This window comes from Plectrocnemia conspersa, unplaced genomic scaffold (genome assembly GCF_051122295.1).
Source record: "Plectrocnemia conspersa isolate PC_06_02 unplaced genomic scaffold, ASM5112229v1 ptg000013l, whole genome shotgun sequence".
NCBI lineage: Eukaryota > Metazoa > Arthropoda > Insecta > Trichoptera > Polycentropodidae > Plectrocnemia > Plectrocnemia conspersa.
The window spans coordinates 18,117,344-18,137,397 of record NW_028277177.1 but is presented as its reverse complement, the minus strand read 5'-3'; the positions used below and the strand labels follow the sequence as shown (position 1 = coordinate 18,137,397).

The window sequence follows — 20,054 nt, the reverse complement described above, 5'->3', positions numbered from 1 at the left end:
GGCGCCCCTCTCCTCATATTTCTCCCCACAATTTTCTTCCATTATGTGAAAATTTCTTAAATATTATTTATGTACATTTTCACGACAGAAAAAAATCGAATATATTGTTAAAATCTTTGAACAGTAAATACAATATTCAGAATAAAGCAAATAATACAATAGAAAGAAAAAAAAAATAAGTATTGAATTATATCAAATATAATTACCAAATATTATCTATAACCACTGGAAGGTTTTTAAGCAGATGGAAGAAATGTTGTCACTTTTAAAAATAAAATGAGCTTTTAATTGGGTCAAAGTGGGTTAAACGGTAAACTTGAGTGTGTATGTGAATAATGCAGTGATGCAAATTTGAACCTATATAGGACGCTAAATCCATATATTACCCAGATGTTTATTAATGCTATGAATGTGGGGCTAAATATGTATGTTTAATAAAATATACCCATAAAATTGATTTCCGCATGTTTATTCTATAATTAAAGGATTTTTTTGTTGTATGGCAACACTAATGTTTATCATTGCGTCTTAGGTTGACAGCAAATCGAAATGGCTCTCGTCTACTTTCTAAACGAAACATCCGCTTGCACGGTGAGATTAATTGGATTAATAATAAAAGTATTGTTATATATAGTCGTTAAGTAAATCTAAAAATCTTTTTATAGGGAATTCCATTTGAGGATCTTTACTGCACCCAAAATGGCAAACCGGTCAAAGATGAGTGCGATTTAATCGACAGCGTACCGTTACGATGGCACGTACGCTTGATAGGCGGCAAGGGCGGGTTCGGCTCTATGCTTCGCGCCATCGGAGCCCAAATAGAGAAGACCACAAATCGTGAAGCCTGCCGCGACTTATCCGGTCGTCGACTCAGAGATATACGCGAAGAAAAGCGTCTGAGGGATTGGGCTACCAAACAACCTGAACGCGAAGAAGAAGCTCGACGCAAAAAGGAAGAAAAAACTAAAAGGTATATTAACATTGACTTATTATTATTTCAAGGTCATAAGCTTGAATGCAATATCGTTTTAGATTGGCGAATCCACCCAAGCGCATATTTAAGGACGATACATTTGAAAAAGAACACAAAGAAATTGAAAAGTTAGTCGATGAGTCTGTTGAAAAAGGATTTCAAGTCGCTGGACCTACGACTTCTAAACCCCGCGCTATTAAACGCCAGAAACCAACAAAATTATGGTTATTATACGTTAATAATAAGTATTTTTCTTTATTTTATTATTAAATAATATTTTTATCAGCAGGATTGACGAAGGAATGTCTGATTTATCAAGCAGTGAGTCAGATAATGAAAATGAGAGCAAAAGTGCCACCGAACAGAGCAACGATAGCGACAAGTCAGAAGAACCAGTATTGAAACGTTCTCGAAATGAATCAGAGGCACAAATCGCCGTAGTTTAATATTAGTCTTAAATTTCCGTTTTGACTGTATTTTTAATAATAAAAAATCAATTATAATAATGAAAGATTATTTATTTCGGAGGGTTTTGTGTCTATATATATTTTTGTGTCTATATATTTACTTTTTGCCAATATCTTAAAATCTGTTTCAATATAGACTTATTTTTTTCTTCAAGAGATACATTGCGATATTTAAGGTTATTTTTGGTCGACTAAGAAGGTAAACCAAAGAACACTACTCTTGTTTTGTTTCACCATAATTAAAAAGTAAATAACCTTACTGAACCCTTAACTTCTAAAAAACATATGATCATTAAATAAAAATACTTTTATTTATTTTAAATGAGAGTTGAAATTATAAACCTAAATTATATCATTTATTTCATTAACTAAACTTATGACTTGAATCTCATTAAATGGTGAAATAAATCTAGTTTCGTTAAACTTTATCGAATGTCTTCAATGTTTAAATTCACTTCTTCGTCCACAAGCTCTTTTTCTGGTATGACTTCTCTGCGCGAAATACGTTTTTGTGTCTGAAAAGACATTGTTTTAATAAATGTGGTATTATATAAAAAAAATTAAAAACATTAAAAAATATACCTCTTTTCGTAAAAGTAATAGTTCTTTTTTCTTTTTCCTTTCGAAGAATCCAGCCTAAAATTTTTTTTTTAATATTTTGCTACATTCAATTTGAATTATTTGATTTATTATATACCTTTACAAGACCGGTGATTAGTATGGTTAATAGTAATAGTCCAAGTAAAACTGAAACGATTATGAGCCATAGAGGAACTTTTCTTTCCGGCGTTGAACTAACAAACGTTGAAAAGATATGAAAGTCAGAATCTGCCGAAAGAGTCATCTCCTTTCTAATAATAGTGGCTCTCCCATCAGATTTAATTAATAATATATCTTTTATTCCCATCAATGATTCTAAAAAAATACACATTGAATCACCGTTTTATTAAAATAAATATTTTATCAAATATTACCTTTAATCGAAGAAATATCTAAAGTCATTGTCAAGAATAACCTCGCTACTGTTTGTCTTCGTCTAAAAGGTCCAACTATACAAATAATTTCATGGCATTTGATATTGTTTTCTTCACACGTTACTAAAACAGTTCTGTTCGCTGATAAATTTTTTGCTTTCATTTCGGCTTTTGTGATTTGTGTATCGTATTCGATAGATCGTTTCGATACTACTCTTTGGCTGTTGTTCGATTCGACCGAGCTAAAATCGGACAGCTCTAATACTTCGTTGGACGACTCGTATACAAAGTCGGTCTTCTGGCAGCTGAACGATTGACGATTTTGATATTTGCCTTGCGGTGGACTGATTCCGATGAACTGAAATTCTCCCTTTTTGGTTACATGCGAGTACGGCACTTTCACGCTAATCAGCACTTCGTCGATTGGACTAGCGCCAAATTTCTGCACTTCGAACAGATGTTGGAAATGTACTTTTTCTATAACTTCACCCTTGTCCAGTTTTACATACTGATAGGAGTCTTGTTGTGATTTTCTGTAAATTATGCAAATGAAATTTTTGAAATAATATGCTTAAATTATATTTGTAAAATAAAGCTTACCCTGCAATTCGGATTGATGCTTCTTCCACAAGAGCTATGCTCATTTTAGCTTCGTTATCGGCCGGGTCAATTTCTACACTTTGTGTAATTCCTTTAACTGCAAATGTTATTATTTCACCGTCGCGTTTAACCTTAGATATGTCTTGCATATTAACTTCAATATATAGCGACTGAAAGTTATATTGATTTTAAAATTAATGTTGTGTGCACCAAAATATTTATTTTTGTTTATCCGTAAAGCGATTAAATGCTTCATTTTAAAATATATTACTTTGATATTGGAAATTACAAATGATTTTTTTACAATTTGTGTATTTTAGTTATTTTGCATGAGGTATATACAGTTAATTTACTTGTGATTTTAAAGAATCAAAATGTCGAACTGATTATTTTGATATTACTTGGAATTATGATATTATATTATATTAATGTATTTTATAAATTATTGTATACATTTCGTATTCGTTACAAAACCTTTTATTGTACAATAAATAAATAAACATGAGTGAGAAAATAATCCTGACATTCAAATACGAGAATATGTTTATGTGACCGGATTTGAGAGATTAATACTTCTCTCGTTGCTGATTTTATGTCGCAATGTCACGAGTGAAGCGTGAAAAACAACTTTATGTACTGCCAAATGGTAATACTTCAACAAAAATATTTTCTATGGGCAATTGTTAAAAGATATTTACTCTGAATAGCTTTACATCAACTAGGATACTAGAATAGCTTTACGTCATCATTTCAATAGATATGTTACTATTATAAATGTTTCCTCTTTCTTACTTTTGATTCGCCTTTTTTGAGTGGATTTTCAACATTGCAAATAATAGCACTCTCTTCATCAGAGTCGTCATTTGCCAAAGTATGACATTCAGAAGTCAAACGTGCAAGTGAAGCAGGATTAGGCAAGTAGAATTCTATCTGAGTTAAATAGGCATGCTCTCCGACGTTATTAACACTTATTTTCAAATTAAGGACATCAGCAGATCCCAAAATAAAGGTATTCCTAAACACGATTAGTGCTTTTTAGATATGAATTATTAATATACGTATAATTTATATTGTAAAAACATACGTGCCGTTTTCTGCAGAAATTTCCACTTTCAAATCTGATTTGCATATATTTTTGCCTGCACATCCTGTTGTGAATGTTAATGTGAATTCTTCTTCAGAAACAGAAGGGATTGGGTACCATTTGTTAAATCCATCCACACCTGATTAAAACAATGATAAATCGATTATCTTTTTAAATATAGCATGCTAGATTATTTAATGTATTATAGAACCTTCAATTTTGTCTTTAGTGACACTAAGTAATTGAGTTGTGTTCATGTAATCTATAATTGTAGCATTTGACACCAAAACAATAGGTTTAACATAATCGTTAATAACTTTCTGGAAAATTAAATATATTACATGATTATAAATTATTTTTATATAAAGTTAATGATCAATTGTTACTATAAAATAGAAATGTTAATATCATTGATATTCATGTTTATTCCTATAGCGATTTAATTAATTAATAATAATATCGAAAACATTAACCTTAAGATGAATAGTGAAATTTTCACAATGCTTCACATTGTCTTTCAATTCCATTTCTATTGTTTTACTTTCTGATGGATTTGTATCATTGAAAAACACACGTCTATAGCTGCTGTCTATTGATATGAACCATCTAATTCCTGAAAATATTTTTTGATTACAAGCTCTTTTTGTTAAAGCAGAAATATTATATAAACATATTTATATGTACTTATTGGAGTTGTAACATTTGAGAAAACAGTATAGTTTACGCAAAGGGGTAGAGTAAAATAAGTCACATCTCTCGGTATCTTCACGAGTGAGTTTTCAATCTTCAAGCTCGCCGTTGGCCTTCCGCGTAATATAACAACATGTCCACTGAGATACGATCCTATTGCCACTTCTATAGTTTAAATATAAAACAAAAATTATTTAGTACAGACTACATAATCAATGGTTGCCAAACGTTTTGCCCTGCAAACCACTTGGATAGCCTATAGCTAAAATCGATTTTTACCTGAAGAGTTTACCACATTTTATGATTTTTCTTTTAAAATCAAGAATTTTAATAAATAAAATATATTGTATATCTAATAATATTATTTTAAAATGTATGAAACATTACATCTTACATATTATGACCGACACAATATTCAAGTAATTTAAAATCTCAGAACTTACTCAGTTGTTTTTCATTAGTCCCTGAGGTTAGACTACAAATTCGTACGTTTAGTAATAAACTTTTAATTAACAATTAATTTCATTACCTGGATATCCATTACTGTCTAAGTCAAAAGGAGGAGCAATCGATATTCCAAAACCACGCAGGTATGGGTATATATCCGACGGATGAAGAACAGTCATGGGAGTGCCATCTCCTTTCGGTCCTTTGGCGCCTCCAGCCCAAATGGCTACAGCTCCCTTATTGTCAAAAGCGTGTGGTGCGCCAACCAGAATATCTAGAATTTTCATTATAAACATATTTAAAATGCATGCAAATACTATTATTAAAATTTTACCATTATGGCCATCCCGATCAAGATCTGCAATTGTAAGAGCAGTGCCAAAACGACTGTTTAGACCAAACGATGATGGTTCTTGTAAATTTTCCAAGCTTTCGTAGGTTCCGTTGGGCAGCGTAAGAGAACCCTTTAAATAATTTATAAATTAATTTTTGCAAATATTATGAAATTAATAAATTAATATTATATCAATGAAAAGGATTTGAAATGAACTTTCATTTGTTATATTTTAAATCCCAAGGAACAGTAACTAAACAAGAGAACTAATAGTAATTTTATTTGGTTATCTAGGACACCATTCCGTTACACTAGGACAGTTTATTGAAAGGTAAAATAAATATTTGTAAAACGTTTGAACAATATTGTCTCACGACCTTGGATGGTGCAACACAGGTGAATCACACTAGTTATAACTTGTCAGTTAAAATTACAATAATAATATTGGTAGATAAAATTAAAAGGCAGCCAAATAACACAAGATTATTTTTCGTCGGCTCACTTAATTGGTGTACCAAAATTTACCATATTGCGTACAGGATAAGTAAATCAACTGCGTGACGAATGGGTGTTACATGAAGAGGAGGCACTAAATCAATGGATTTCTATAGTTACTGATCGAGGCGTTAAAATTAGCGTCCCATTATTGAAGGAAAAGTCTGAGGAGTTAGCTAAAAAGCTGGACCACGACGATTTCAAAGCAACTGGTGGTTGGGTATTCCGATGGAAAGTAAGACACAATATAAAATATAAGAAAGCGCACGGTGAAAAGGGCAGTGCTGAGCACTGAAAAAATATGAAAATTCCCATTTTCCTCGAATCATTTCGTGCAGATTAAACTGGCCTGTATTATCGTGCTACGCCAGATGCTTCTATATGTTATAAAAACATTGCTCTGTTGGGTTATAAGAAAGCAATGGACCGCATTACTGTGTTATGCTGTGCAAATATGTCAGGTACTGACAAAAAAAAGCTGATAGTCATTGAAAAAACTGCTAAGCCTTGATGTTTTAAAGAGCTAAGAATAGGAGCATCTGTGGAGTAGCAAGCCAACAAAAATACATGGATTATTTCTGAAATTTTTTAGAATTGTGTTACAATTTGGGATGTAGAACTACAAATACATATAAGAAAAGGAATTGCTCGTTGATAATTGTGCGGCACATCCTCATTTAGACAATTTAAAAAAATATAAAGCTGGAATTTCTTCTTCCGAACACGACATTGTTAGTTCAATCAATGGACATGGGAGTAATAAAAAATTTGAAGACATTGTATCGAGGAAAATTAGGTAATTACATACTGGAATCAATTAAAGAAAATTTACTCAATTTCCACATCAGCCAAAAATATTGGTGCTAAAATTAGCCCACTGCAAGCGATACAGTTTGTCACTAGCCATCAAAACCAACACTATATGAAATTACTTTGCTGCTTCTGGGTTAAAATGTCTAGAGATGCAAGAAAATAAAGAGGTTTTACAAGCACTAATTGTTAATTATCCGGAAATTTCGACAATAGAAGACAATTTAGCTTGTTATAATGAAAATTAAGACTGTGTAGATGCAACAATTGTTTAAGTCATTAATTTAAAGCATCAAACAGTAAACGAAGACGACGATAATGGTGATGAATATCGCCTTATTAGTGTGACTAACCAGGATGCAAAAAAAATGTATCACTGGATTACAGCGTTATTTTATGCAAGAAGTCAACGACAGGAGCCCAACATCTGCCCTGAATGCCTGTGCTGCAATTGATAAATTCTTGCAGAAATATTTTTTTATAGTTTTAAATGTATTATGTACATTATATTAATGTGTTTTTTTTTGGTGTTTGGTGTTAATATAATTGTTCAGGATTTTTTTTATCAGTATTAATATTTTATTTTTTCATTTTATATGTGTACTTAATAATTACATTATTGTTTAATTTTAACTTAAACTTCGCTTACTAGAGCAAAGCCTTACAAATGTTTAGGGGCCGATGTGTCCCAATTAAGCGGAATCGACTGTATATACAGATTCACAGCAATCAATTCTGCATTAACTATATGTAACCGTTGAATTTAAGAATGTAACTACAGATTAATAATACCTTAATGCTTCCAAAGTAAATGAAAACAGTTGGTACGTTCAGCGTCGGCGCAGATACCAATAAATCATCCAAACCGTCGTTATTGAGATCGCCAACAGCTAATACTGCACCAAAATATCCACCAAATTGGTCAAAGTTGAGAGATTGAATCAACTTGATAGAGTATTCTTTGTCATAATTGTAAATTAACACCTTTAAAAATATACGTAGTAGGTAAAATGTATGCAAGTTCATTATCTCTCATTATTTATTGTACATACTTTTCCATTGTTTGAATCAGATCTTGGAGCACCAGCGACGTACACGTATTCGTTTGGTTTAAAAAAACATCCAGACTCTACACTGTAGCCAAAGTAATCGCCGAATTTCAAATACCGTATTTTATTGACCTCTATCATGTGATGCTCATCAAACTTTCCACTTCTGTAAGTTAATATATATATTTATATGTAAATATCATTTCATAATCTATAATATAATTATCCAAGTAGTCTTTCTGCTTCTGTCTTTTAAAAGCTAGAGAATGAAACGCTAGTGATATGAACCGTTCAGAATTCCTAGGTTATATATTAATAATTTTATATACATTCGTTAAAAAGGGATTGCACTGAATTTTTTTATTATTTTTAATATTAGCATGGCAAAGGGGTAAAAATATTGTTTAACTAGCTCTAAAATGTGTACTCAAAATTGGGCCCCCATTTACTCTGAACTAGAGCAGCATTTAATTATATTTAACAGAGTATCTATGTCTCCCCGATTCCTCAAAAAAAAAAATCAGAGATGGTTTTTAAACAAAATTTCGTGATGACCTTTTTTCTCACCTCTCAGGGAAAATTTTGCAAGGACCTGTTTTTTAGAGCCTGTGGCGCTGAGCATTCTAGGGTCGGCCCAGGGTGGAGGCAACTTAGTTTTTGCCTGGGGCGCTGTATAAGCTAAGGCCGGCCTAGGTTAGAAACAATTGTTTTTGATTTCCGAAGATGCATTATAATAGTAAACACAAAAGCTTTTAGTACTTTAAGTACAAAGGCCGACAATGTTAAGTAATGAATTAATTAACATAAGCCTGTCGTCTATTTACAAGTACAAAGGTTTGCGAGTTCAGAGACACCTATCAGAGAGAACAAAAACATTCGGTCCTCAACCCAAGTAAAGTCATTGCGAGAAGAAATGACTATCAATAGAGATTCAACGATATCCCCTCTATTATGCTGATGAAGAATTTGGATACATCAAAATTGAACACAGTTGTGATTGAGGCAAAAATCTACATTTAAAGAGTGTGTATATTCCCACGATTTCGCCCTGTACTTCAAGTGGCTCTAATTCCAAATTAACCATAACAATAAATAAGTCATAAGGATAGTCACCAATGTCACATAAATTAACTTGAGATATAAATGCTTATTTCACAACCGTTTTTATGTCAGTGAATTTTTAACACATATATAATTGTTGAAAAACGCGATATAACCAAGTATGAAAGCTAATTATTTTATTAACTAAAAGAAGTATATATTACATTTTAACGCTTCTCCTCCGACGACTGGCGGTTTCGTCAAGGTTTACATCTTTCATCAACACAACGCTGCCTTTCCAATTCAGTTTTCCAGGCGCTCCTAACATCAGTTCAACTTCATTGTTTTTCTGAAAAATATAAATTTAGATAATAAATACTAGCCATTTTTGATTTATTAATATCTTTAGTTACCACAATTTTATTGAATCTGGCTGATATTCCAGCCTGGCCTAATATATTATTAGGTAATTTAATATTATCAATTTTTATCGAGTCTTTCGAATCTGAAATAAACAAATTATTGCAATTAAAATTAAAACGTTCACTATACCATTGTGATAGAGTGAACGTTTTAAATTAATAATTACCTAATAATGGTATAAGTGTGTATACAAGTGGATTAGGATTTTTATCGTCAGCACGTGTGGTGAAGCATGACCCTTGCATTTTCCAGAAACTCTCTGATTGTTCTTTCCATCTTGGTGCACATGCCTATTTTCAAGTTTAAATTAAAGTGAAGGAGTACATTTTTATAATGATTATAATATACGAGTAGCTAGATCGTAACAAACATGTCGAGTAATTCATCAAAATTAATTTTCATTGGCAAAATACTCAACTCTAATAAAAATATTTTTTTTATATAATTTTTATTGTTCAATGTGAAGTATTATCATATATAGTAGATATTTAATTACGTTTAAGCTGAGTTTTTTAATTTAGATACGCTGAGTTTTTTAGTAGGAAATGTGAAATTTCATCTATAAACAGGAACAAGAAAAAAATTGGCAATATACTCAAAGATATTTTTATTAGGTTTATGTCACTCCTATTAAAATCAATGTTTTTTTGTGAACATACATGGATTAAGATAAAAAAAATAAACTGACCACTAGCAAATCAGCTTCATACTGTAAGGCCATTGTACCTCCGAGCCACCCTCTGTCTTTTTTTTCGAAATAGCTAAATCCGTCACCGCCCTTTGAATCCACGTTATCTATTTTTTTTAATAATTAATAATTATTTGCCTAATAACAGGAAGAGTGTATTATTAACTACCTTTACTATCCAAGTGGTAAGGTGTACAATGATCAAACAATCCGCAGCGGTACACCATTCCGGGCTCTTCGATTTTGGTTATTTTAGAATTATTAGCTCGGGGTGCTCCAATTTGAATCCTGATTTAGAAAAGTAATATATAGCGATAATATAAATATCTAAAATACTTTAAAGAACTCACCATGTATAATCATTTTTAGAATAAATCAATACTGAGTAACCAAAATAGGTGCTTCTGTGCGGATTTAATTCTGGATCTTCATATATTATTGGATAGTATTTGTCCAAGTTATTAATTGCAAACGAGTTTTTGACTATTACAATTAAAATGAGGCCCAGTAGTCTCATTTTTTTATATTATTTTCTTAATAATAGTAGAGCTAAAGATACGTTACTTTATCGGGTGTACATTTAGCATTGTGTCGTTTGACTAATGTCAAAATCCTTATCTGTGGTATTGGATTTCCTTTCTGATTTAAACCGCAAAACCATTGTGATTAGCAAGTGTACTCGATTTTTTTTCTCAACTTATTATTATTCGTTTATAGCTTTTTTATTATATAGGACGAAAAAATAAATATTTAATTTGTGTGGTTTATGTGCATTGTTTATTATGAAACTATAGAGCATTTTGTGTGTTATTTTATCGCAACAGATTCGCCTACGCGAAATAAGACACGATTAATGCAACGGCCATGTACATAAAATATTTAAGTTGTGCATATTTACCAAAAAATTAATAATACTCTGAATTACTTGCATAGTCATTTGAAATAAATCTGGTATTTCGACTTTATTAATATTTTTTTTGTCTATAAGGTATAAAATAGAATAATAATAAAAACATGCAAAACTATAAATTATATAAATTAGTTTTTATAAATAAAAACTCGGCAAAATTACTCCTTTGGACTCTGCTCAAAACATAGACCCCATTACATTATCTGATATAAATGTGTATTACATATATCATATTATATATATACTGAAGAGCATAGATTTTGAATTTCATTATACTGAGTATACTGCTATAATCGTACTGAAACCTACTAATCTCTAGAACCATAAGCTATAAGTTTGAACACGATATTGTTTTATATTGGTGAATCCACCCATGTGCATATTCAAGGATGATACATTTGAAGAACACAAATACACTGAAAAGCTAGTCGATGACTCCGTTGAAAAAGGATTTCAAGCCATTACTACTTCTAAGCCCCGCACTACTAAACGCCAGAAATCAATAAAATTATGGTTAATATACGGTAAATAGGTAATAATAAATATTTTTGATTATTTATTATTAATTAATGTTTTCATCAATAGGATTGATGTAGAAAAGTCCGATTTATCAAGCAGTGAGTCAGATTATGAAAATGAGAGTAAAAGTGCCTCCGAACAGGGTACTGATAGTGGCAAATCAGATGAACCAATATTGAAACGTTCTCGAAATGAATTGGAGACACAAATCGTCATAGTTTTGATGGTATTTTTTATAATAAAAAACAATTATAATAATGAAAGATTATTTTATTTATTTGAGAGGGTTTGCGATTTTAGTGCTGTTTTTGTTCGACTAAGAAGGTAAATCAAATAACATTACTTGTTTGTCAGCAACCTATGTTTCACCGTAGCTAAAAATAAATACCCTTTACTGAACACTTAAGTTTTACAAAACATCGCCAAATAATTTCATAAAAATATGTTTATTAAATAAAAATGCTTTTATTTATTTTGAATTATCATATTAAAAAATACATATTAAAAAATAATTATATTTGTCAACAAAATTCACCAAATATAGTTAAGCACTTAAATTGTCTACGAGCAGCAAAAAAATATTAGATATTTTATAACTAATAACTAACTATTAAAAATATATATTAACATATTTTTAAACTAATATATATTAAATGAGAGTAGAAATTATGAACCTAATTTATAACATTTATTTCATTAACTGTGAACTTATGACTTAAATCTCATTAAATGATGAAATAAATCTAGTTTTGTTTAACTTTATCGAAGGTTTTCAATGTTTTAATTTACTTCTTCGTCTACGAGCTCTTTTTCTGGTATGGCTTCTCTGCACGAAATACGTTTTTGTGACTGAAAAGATATTGTTTTAATAAATGTGATAATATATAAAGAAAAATTAAAAACATTAAAAAATATACCTCTTTTCGTAAAAGTAATAGTTCTTTTTTCTTTTTCCTTTCGAAGAATCCAGCCTAATAATTTTTTTTTTATTATTTTGCTACATCCAATTTTAATTATTAGATTTATTACATACCTTTACAAGACCGGTGATTAGTATGAAAAAGAGTGATAGTCCGAGTAAAACTGAAACGATAATAAGCCATAGAGGAACTTTTCTTTCTGGCGTCGAACTAACAAACGTTGAAAATATATGAGCATCAGAATCTGCCGAAAGAGTCATCTCCTTTCTAATAATAGTGGCTTTGCCAACAGATTTAATTAATAATATATCTTTTATTCCCAGCAATGATTCTAAAAAATACATATTAAACTACCGTTTTATCAAAATAAATATTTTATCAAATATTACCTTTAATCGAAGAAATATCTAATGTCATTGTCAAGAATAACTTTGCCACTGTTTGTCTTCGCCTAAAAGGTCCAACTATACAAATAATTTCATGGCATTTTATATTGTTTTCTTCACACGTAACTAAAACAGTTCTGTTCACTGACAAATTTTTCGCTTTCATTTCGGCTTTTGTGACTTGTGTATCGTATTCGATAGATCGTTTCGATACTACTCTTTGGGTGTTGTTCGATTCGACCGAGCTAAAATCGGACAGCTCTAATACTTCGTTGGACGACTCGTATACAAAGTCGGTCTTCTGGCAGCTGAACGATTGACGATTTTGATATTTGCCTTGCGGTGGACTGATTCCGATGAACTGAAATTCTCCCTTTTTGGTTACATGTGAGTACGGCACTTTCACGCTAATCAGCACTTCGTTGATTGAACTAGCGCCAAATTTCTGCACTTCGAACAGATGTTGGAAATGTACTTTTTCTATAATTTCACCCTTGTCCAGTTTTACATACTGATAGGAGTTTTGTTGTGATTTTCTGTAAATTATGCAAAAGAAATTTGTAAAATAATATGCTTGAATTATATTTGTAAAACAAAGCTTACCCTGCAATTCGGATTGACGCTTCTTCCACAAGAGCTATGCTTATTTTAGCTTCGTTATCGGCCGGGTCAATTTCTACACTTTGTGTAATTCCTTTAACTGAAAATGTTATTACTTCACCGTCACGTTTAACCATAGATATGTCTTGCATATTAACTTCAATATGTAGAGACTGAAAGGTATATTGATTTTAAAATTAATGTTGTGTGCACCAAAATATTTATTTTTGTTTATCAGTAAAGTGATTAAATGCTTCATTTTAAAATATATTACTTGGATATTGGAAATTAAAAATGTTTTTTTTTTGCAATTTGTGTAGTTTAACTATTTTGCATGATGTATATGCTTTTAATTTACTTGTGATCAACATGTAGAACTGTTAATATTGAAATTATTTGCAAATTTATTTGGAATTACGATAATATACTAGTGTATTTTATTAATTATTGCATATAGTTTGTATTCGTTACATAACTTTTTTGGGAGGGGAAGGGGGGCTCGTGCTTTATTCTTGCATTGGACCCCGCATTCGCAGGTCACGGATGAATAAGAGACGAATACATCAAATAAAATTGAGCTTGGTTGTCCATAGTGACATATAATAATAGTTTATAATTAATAAATTATATGTCACTGATTTACAGACATTATAACGCATTGGGCTAATGTCTGTCATGTTGCAACGGAAGATGTACAATAAATAAATAAATGTGAGTGAACATTCAAATACGAGAATATGTTTATGCGACCAGATTTGAGAGATTAATGCTTCTCACGTTGCCGATTTTATGTCGCAATGTCAGCTTTATGTGCTGCCAAATAGAAATACTTCAACAAAAATATTTGCTATGGTCAAGTGTTGAAGGATATCTACTCTGAATAGCTTTACATCAACCAGGATACTAGAATAGCTTTACGTCATCATTTCAATGGATATGTTACTATTATAAATATTTTCTCTTTCTTACTTTTGATTCGCCTTTTTTGAGTGGATTTTCAACATTGCAGATAATAGCACTCTCTTCATCAGAGTCGTCTTTTGCCAAAGTGTGACATTCAGAAGTCAAACGTGCAAGTGAAGCAGGATTAGGCAAGTAGAATTCTATCTGAGTTAAATAGGCATGCTCTCCAAGATTATGGACAGTTATTGTCAAATTAAAGATGTCAGCAGATCCCAAAATGAAAGTGTTCCTAAACACGATTAGTGCGTTTTAGATATGAATTATTATTATACTTATTATTTATATTTTAAAAACATACATGCCGTTTTCAGCAGAAATTTCCACTTTCAAATCTGATTTGCATATATTTTTGCCTGCACATCCTGTTGTGAATGTTAATGTGAATTCTTCTTCAGAAACAGAAGGGATTGGGTACCATTTGTTAAATCCATCCACACCTGATTAAAACAATGATAAATCGATTATCTTTTTAAATATAGCATGCTAGATTATTTAATGTATTATAGAACCTTCAATTTTGTCTTTAGTGACACTAAGTAATTGAGTTGTGTTCATGTAATCTATAATTGTAGCATTTGACACCAAAACAATAGGTTTAACATAATCGTTAATAACTTTCTGGAAAATTAAATATATTACATGATTATAAATTATTTTTATATAAAGTTAATGATCAATTGTTACTATAAAATAGAAATGTTAATATCATTGATATTCATGTTTATTCCTATAGCGATTTAATTAATTAATAATAATATCGAAAACATTAACCTTAAGATGAATAGTGAAATTTTCACAATGCTTCACATTGTCTTTCAATTCCATTTCTATTGTTTTACTTTCTGATGGATTTGTATCATTGAAAAACACACGTCTATAGCTGCTGTCTATTGATATGAACCATCTAATTCCTGAAAATATTTTTTGATTACAAGCTCTTTTTGTTAAAGCAGAAATATTATATAAACATATTTATATGTACTTATTGGAGTTGTAACATTTGAGAAAACAGTATAGTTTACGCAAAGGGGTAGAGTAAAATAAGTCACATCTCTCGGTATCTTCACGAGTGAGTTTTCAATCTTTAATCTCGCCGTTGGCCTTCCGCGTAAAATAACAACATGTCCACTGAGATACGATCCTATTGCCACTTCTATAGTTTAAATATAAAACAAAAATTATTTAGTACAGACTACATAATCAATGGTTGCCAAACGTTTTGCCCTGCAAACCACTTGAATAGCCTATTATAATTTTATTTTATTTTCTTTTAAAATCAAGAATTTTAATAAATAAAATATATTGTATATCTAATAATAATATTTTAAAATGTATGAAACATTACGTCTTACATATTATGACCGATACAATATTCAAGTAATTTAAAATCTCAGAACTTACTCAGTTGTTTTTCATTAGTCCCTGAGGTTAGACTACAAATTCGTACGTTTAGTAATAAACTTTTAATTAACAATTAATTTCGTTACCTGGATATCCATTACTGTCTAAGTCAAAAGGAGGAGCAATCGATATTCCAAAACCACGCAGGTATGGGTATATATCCGACGGATGAAGAACAGTCATGGGAGTGCCATCTCCTTTCGGTCCTTTGGCGCCTCCAGCCCAAATGGCTACAGCTCCCTTATTGTCAAAAGCGTGTGGTGCGCCAACCAGAATATCTAGAATTTTCATTATAAACATATTTAAAATGCATGCTAATACTATTATTAAAATTTTACCATTATGGCCATCCCGATCAAGATCTGCAATTGTAAGAGCAGTGCCAAAACGACTGTTTAGACCAAATGATGATGGTTCTTGTAAATTTTCCAAGCTTTCGTAGGTTCCGTTGGGCAGCGTAAGAGAACCCTTTAAATGATTTATAAATTAATTTTTGCAAATATTATGAAATTAATAAATTAATATTATGTATGTATATCAATGAAAAGGATTTGAAATGAACTTTCATTTGGTATATTTTAATAAGTTAAACAGATTTCAGCATCATGTTTTATAGGTGTACTGATTTATTTGGGACATGTCCAGATAACTACTGTCATGACTAAGATTAAACCTATAGAAAGATGCTTGGGCTAAGCTGAGCACGCACAAACGCTTGGGCTTATACTGTTGGGGTCTATGACATATGGACGTGGGATACTCTGGACTTGGGATCTAAAACCTGTAGAAAGATCGAATAAAATATTTAAATAGCAATCTAAGTGTTTTGCTAATTCTTCTAGTCCCATGAGACGGCCATTTCGCAAAGGTCAAAGTCGCACGCGAATTGGAAGAACATCCTGACTTCTCGAGGAAAGAAGTTGAACAAAAGGAATTGAAATGAATTTATCTCAAGCTTTTTTGTCATATTCCGTACTAATAACTTTAGATATTCAAATACATTTTAGCTATTCCAAATAAAATAAAACTTATATATTATTAAATAACTACTGCCGAAACACTAGAGGAGAGAACAAATATTTATTCAATAGTGAATACTGTAATGCATATTAAAATGTATATAATATACACTGTAAAGTATATTATAATGTACATAATGTATATTGAAGACATGACATGATCACATGAATAAATAAATTAATTGCTTCCATGTTGAAGTTGTTTAAGTCAATCAATTATCTTACAGAGGATACACGCGAAAGAAATATATACAGATTCACAACAATCAATTCAGCTCAAATTAATTATATGTAACCAGATTAATAATACCTTAATGCTTCCAAAGTAAATGAAAACAGTTGGTACGTTTAATGTCGGCGCAGATACCAATAAATCATCCAAACCGTCGTTATTGAGATCACCAACGGCTAATGCTGCACCAAAATATCCACCAAATTGGTCAAAGTTGAGAGATTGAAGCAACTTGATAGAGTATTCTTTGTCATAATTGTAAATTAACACCTTTAAAAATATACGTAGTAGGTAAAATGTATGCAAGTTCATTATCTCTCATTATTTATTGTACATACTTTTCCATTGTTTGAATCAGATCTTGGAGCACCAGCGACGTATACGTATTCGTTTGGTTTAAAAAAACATCCAGACTCTACACTGTAGCCGAAGTAATCGCCGTATTTCAAATACTGTGTATTAATGACCTGTATCATGTGATGCTCATTAAACTTTCCACTTCTGCAAGTTAATATGTATTTAATAGTATCATTTCATAGTCTATAATATAATTTTCCAAGAATTCTTTCAGATTGTCTGTCTTATTTTAATAAGACAGACAAACTGAAAATAAACCTAGTGTTCCATACGCTAGCTTTTAAGCTAACGAATGGAACACTAGCGATATGAACTGCTCCGAATTCCTAGGTGATACATCAAAATTGAACACAGTTATGGTTGAGGCAACAATCTAAATATAAAATGAGAATGTGTTTATTCCCACGATTTTGCTTTTCACTACAAATGACTAATTCCAAATTACCCACAACAATGAATAATCTGCAAAGATAGTCGCTCAATGTGTCATGAATTGAATTGAGATATAAATACTTATTTCATGACCAATTTTATATCAGAGCATCTTTATAACACCTATATAACTGTTGAAGACTCCGTTATAACTGAGTACGAAAGATAGTTATTGTATAAACTAAAAAAGTGTATATTACATTTTAACGCTTTCCCTCCGACGACTAGTGGTTTCGTTAAAGTTTACATCTTTCATCATCACAACACTCCCTTTCCAACTCATTTTACCAGGCACTCCTAACATCAGTTCAACTGTATTGTTTTCCTGCAAAATGACATTTTAGATAATAAATACTAGCCACTTTTGGTTTATTAGTAACTTTAATTACCACAATTTTATTGAATCTGGCTGATATTCCAGCCTGGCCAAACATTTCATCAGGTATTTTAAAACTGTCAAGTTTTATTGAGTCTTTTGTACCTGAAATAATCATAATTATTGCATCTAAAGTGTAATATAGTGAACTTCTTAAAGAAATAATTACCTAATAATGGTATAAGTCTGTATACAAGTGGATTAGGATTTTTATCATCTGCGCGTGTGGTAAAACATGACCCTTGTATTTTCCAAAAACTTACTGATTGTTCCTTCCATCTTGGTGCACATGCCTGTTTTCAAGTTCGAATAAAGTAAAAGAGTACATTTTTGTAATGATTATAATATACTAGTTGCTAGATCGTAACAAGCATGTCGAGTAATTAATAAATCAAAATTTATTTTCATTGGCAAAATGCTCAACTATAATAAAAATATTTTTTTATATAATTTTTATTGTTAAATGTGAAGTATTATGATACATAGTACATATTTAATTACGTTAAATCTGAGTGTTTTAGTTTAGATATGCTGAATTTTTACTAGGAAATGTGAAATTTTCTGTATAAAACAGCTACGAAGAATAAAATTGTTGATATACTAAAACATATTTTTATTAGTACAATAAAGTACATAATTACAAACACTTCAATTAATATCAATTTTCAATTGCATGCATTGTTATTAAGATACACTGACCAGGATAAGTCTCGGGCACCATTCCCGCGTCCCTTAGTTGCATATTAGGCTTGGGAGTTTTAGCCCATGGGCAACTGAGATCCAGCCCAGCCTGGCTTTCGCTCCAGAGTACTGCGCACTCCGGCGCTAAGCCAGAACTCTTTCCTTGGTCGTCGTAATTGACGACCATGGACGGGTCTACCATCGCGAAATACTATTGATGGTCTTTGTCATCACTAACCGATTGGGGACTAAAATTGGATAGGGGAGGGATGGTCTGCGGCGAATCGCGCTCCACTTACTATGGGTCTCCCGAGAGCAAAATAATTTTTAGAATACACTGACCACTAGTAAATCAGCTTCATAGTGTAAGGCCATTGTACCTCCAAGCCAACCTCTGTCTTTTTTTTCAAAATAGTCAATTCCGTCATTGTCCTTTGAATTCCTGTTGTCTATTCAAATTTTTATTAATTAATAATTATTTGCCTAATACCAGGAAGATTTTATTATTAATTACCTTCACTATCCAAGTGATATGGTATGCAATAATCAATCAATCCGCAGCGGTACACCATTCCGGGCTCTTCGATTTTGGTTATTTTAGAATTATTAGCTCGGGGTGCTCCAATTTGAATCCTGATTGAGAAAAGTAATATATAGCGATAATATAAATATCTAAAATACTTTAAAGAACTCACCATGTATAATCATTTTTAGAATAAATCAATACTGAGTAACCAAAATAGGTGCTTCTGTGCGGATTTAATTCTGGATCTTCATATATTATTGGATAGTATTTGTCCAAATTATTAATTGCAAACGAGTTTTTGACTATTACAATTAAGATGAGGTACGTTAGTCTCATTTTTTATATTATTTTCTTATTAATTGTAGAGCTAAAGAGACATTACTTTATCAAGTGTACATTTAGGATTGTCTTTTTATTAATGCTAAAATCCTTATCTGTGGGATTGGATTACTTTTCTTAATTAAACCGCAAAACCGTTATAATTAGGAAGTGTGCTTCAATTTTTTCCTCAACTTATTATTATTCGTTAAAAATAAATATTACATTTGTGTGGTTTATGTGCCCTGTTTATTATTAAACTGTAGGGCATTTGGTGTGCTATTTTATCTCAACAGAGTCGCCTACGCAACATATGATATACTTAATGCAACGGCCATG

The 20,054-nt window shown here is 31.1% G+C and overlaps 3 protein-coding genes across 4 annotated transcripts; 1 reads left to right on the top strand and 2 right to left on the bottom strand.

The window, feature by feature from the left end:
- The first annotated feature begins 433 nt into the window (after positions 1-433).
- LOC148227481 (splicing regulator SDE2) lies at positions 434-1,476 on the top strand. Its single transcript, XM_088203008.1, has 4 exons — positions 434-591; positions 666-970; positions 1,033-1,197; positions 1,263-1,476. Exons 1-4 carry the CDS (start codon positions 550-552, stop codon positions 1,417-1,419), a joined length of 669 nt encoding a protein of 222 aa, XP_088059134.1. The 5' UTR covers positions 434-549; the 3' UTR covers positions 1,420-1,476.
- LOC148227480 (integrin alpha-PS4-like) lies at positions 1,474-10,665 on the bottom strand. 2 transcript variants are annotated; one of them, XR_015812130.1, is made up of 20 exons: positions 10,426-10,665; positions 10,245-10,363; positions 10,076-10,182; positions 9,554-9,677; positions 9,378-9,469; positions 9,189-9,313; positions 7,927-8,089; positions 7,667-7,858; positions 5,570-5,699; positions 5,318-5,509; positions 4,783-4,953; positions 4,572-4,711; positions 4,310-4,418; positions 4,103-4,237; positions 3,807-4,029; positions 3,015-3,184; positions 2,415-2,947; positions 2,138-2,355; positions 2,023-2,076; positions 1,474-1,955 (listed from the first exon to the last, which is right to left on the bottom strand). XR_015812130.1 is itself a non-coding variant. In XM_088203004.1 (20 exons), exons 1-20 carry the CDS (start codon positions 10,590-10,592, stop codon positions 1,866-1,868), a joined length of 3,258 nt encoding a protein of 1,085 aa, XP_088059130.1. In that variant the 5' UTR covers positions 10,593-10,665; the 3' UTR covers positions 1,474-1,865. The 2 variants fall into 2 exon arrangements, 1 of the variants encoding a protein (XP_088059130.1); XM_088203004.1 differs by having other exon boundaries at positions 4,099-4,237.
- A 1,494-nt stretch (positions 10,666-12,159) lies between these two features.
- On the bottom strand, positions 12,160-20,026 carry LOC148227479 (integrin alpha-PS4-like). Its single transcript, XM_088203005.1, has 20 exons — positions 19,567-20,026; positions 19,386-19,504; positions 19,214-19,320; positions 18,360-18,483; positions 18,204-18,295; positions 18,015-18,139; positions 17,364-17,526; positions 17,104-17,295; positions 16,113-16,242; positions 15,861-16,052; positions 15,356-15,526; positions 15,145-15,284; positions 14,883-14,991; positions 14,672-14,810; positions 14,380-14,602; positions 13,414-13,583; positions 12,814-13,346; positions 12,538-12,755; positions 12,422-12,475; positions 12,160-12,353 (listed from the first exon to the last, which is right to left on the bottom strand). The coding sequence occupies exons 1-20, from the start codon at positions 19,731-19,733 to the stop codon at positions 12,285-12,287; spliced, it is 3,237 nt and encodes a 1,078-aa protein (XP_088059131.1). The 5' UTR covers positions 19,734-20,026; the 3' UTR covers positions 12,160-12,284.
- Positions 20,027-20,054: the final 28 nt, after the last annotated feature.

Bases quoted from the DNA above. Each gene is read 5' to 3' on its own strand.
- LOC148227481 (XM_088203008.1), top strand. From the start codon at position 550: ATGGCTCTCGTCTACTTTCTAAACGAAACATCCGCTTGCACG. The intron at 971-1,032 runs GTATATTAACAT...ATATCGTTTTAG, and splicing joins AAGGAAGAAAAAACTAAAAG to ATTGGCGAATCCACCCAAGC. The intron at 1,198-1,262 runs GTTATTATACGT...TTTTATCAGCAG, and splicing joins CAGAAACCAACAAAATTATG to GATTGACGAAGGAATGTCTG.
- LOC148227480 (XM_088203004.1), bottom strand. From the start codon at position 10,592: ATGAGACTACTGGGCCTCATTTTAATTGTAATAGTCAAAAACTCGTTT. The intron at 3,185-3,806 runs GTAAGAAAGAGG...TATAACTTTCAG, and splicing joins TCAAAAAAGGCGAATCAAAA to TCGCTATATATTGAAGTTAA. The intron at 2,356-2,414 runs GTAATATTTGAT...GTATTTTTTTAG, and splicing joins AGATATTTCTTCGATTAAAG to AATCATTGATGGGAATAAAA.
- LOC148227479 (XM_088203005.1), bottom strand. From the start codon at position 19,733: ATGAGACTAACGTACCTCATCTTAATTGTAATAGTCAAAAACTCGTTT. The intron at 18,484-19,213 runs GTCAGTGTATTC...ACTTGAAAACAG, and splicing joins ATGAAGCTGATTTACTAGTG to GCATGTGCACCAAGATGGAA. The intron at 16,053-16,112 runs GTAAAATTTTAA...TGAAAATTCTAG, and splicing joins TGATCGGGATGGCCATAATG to ATATTCTGGTTGGCGCACCA.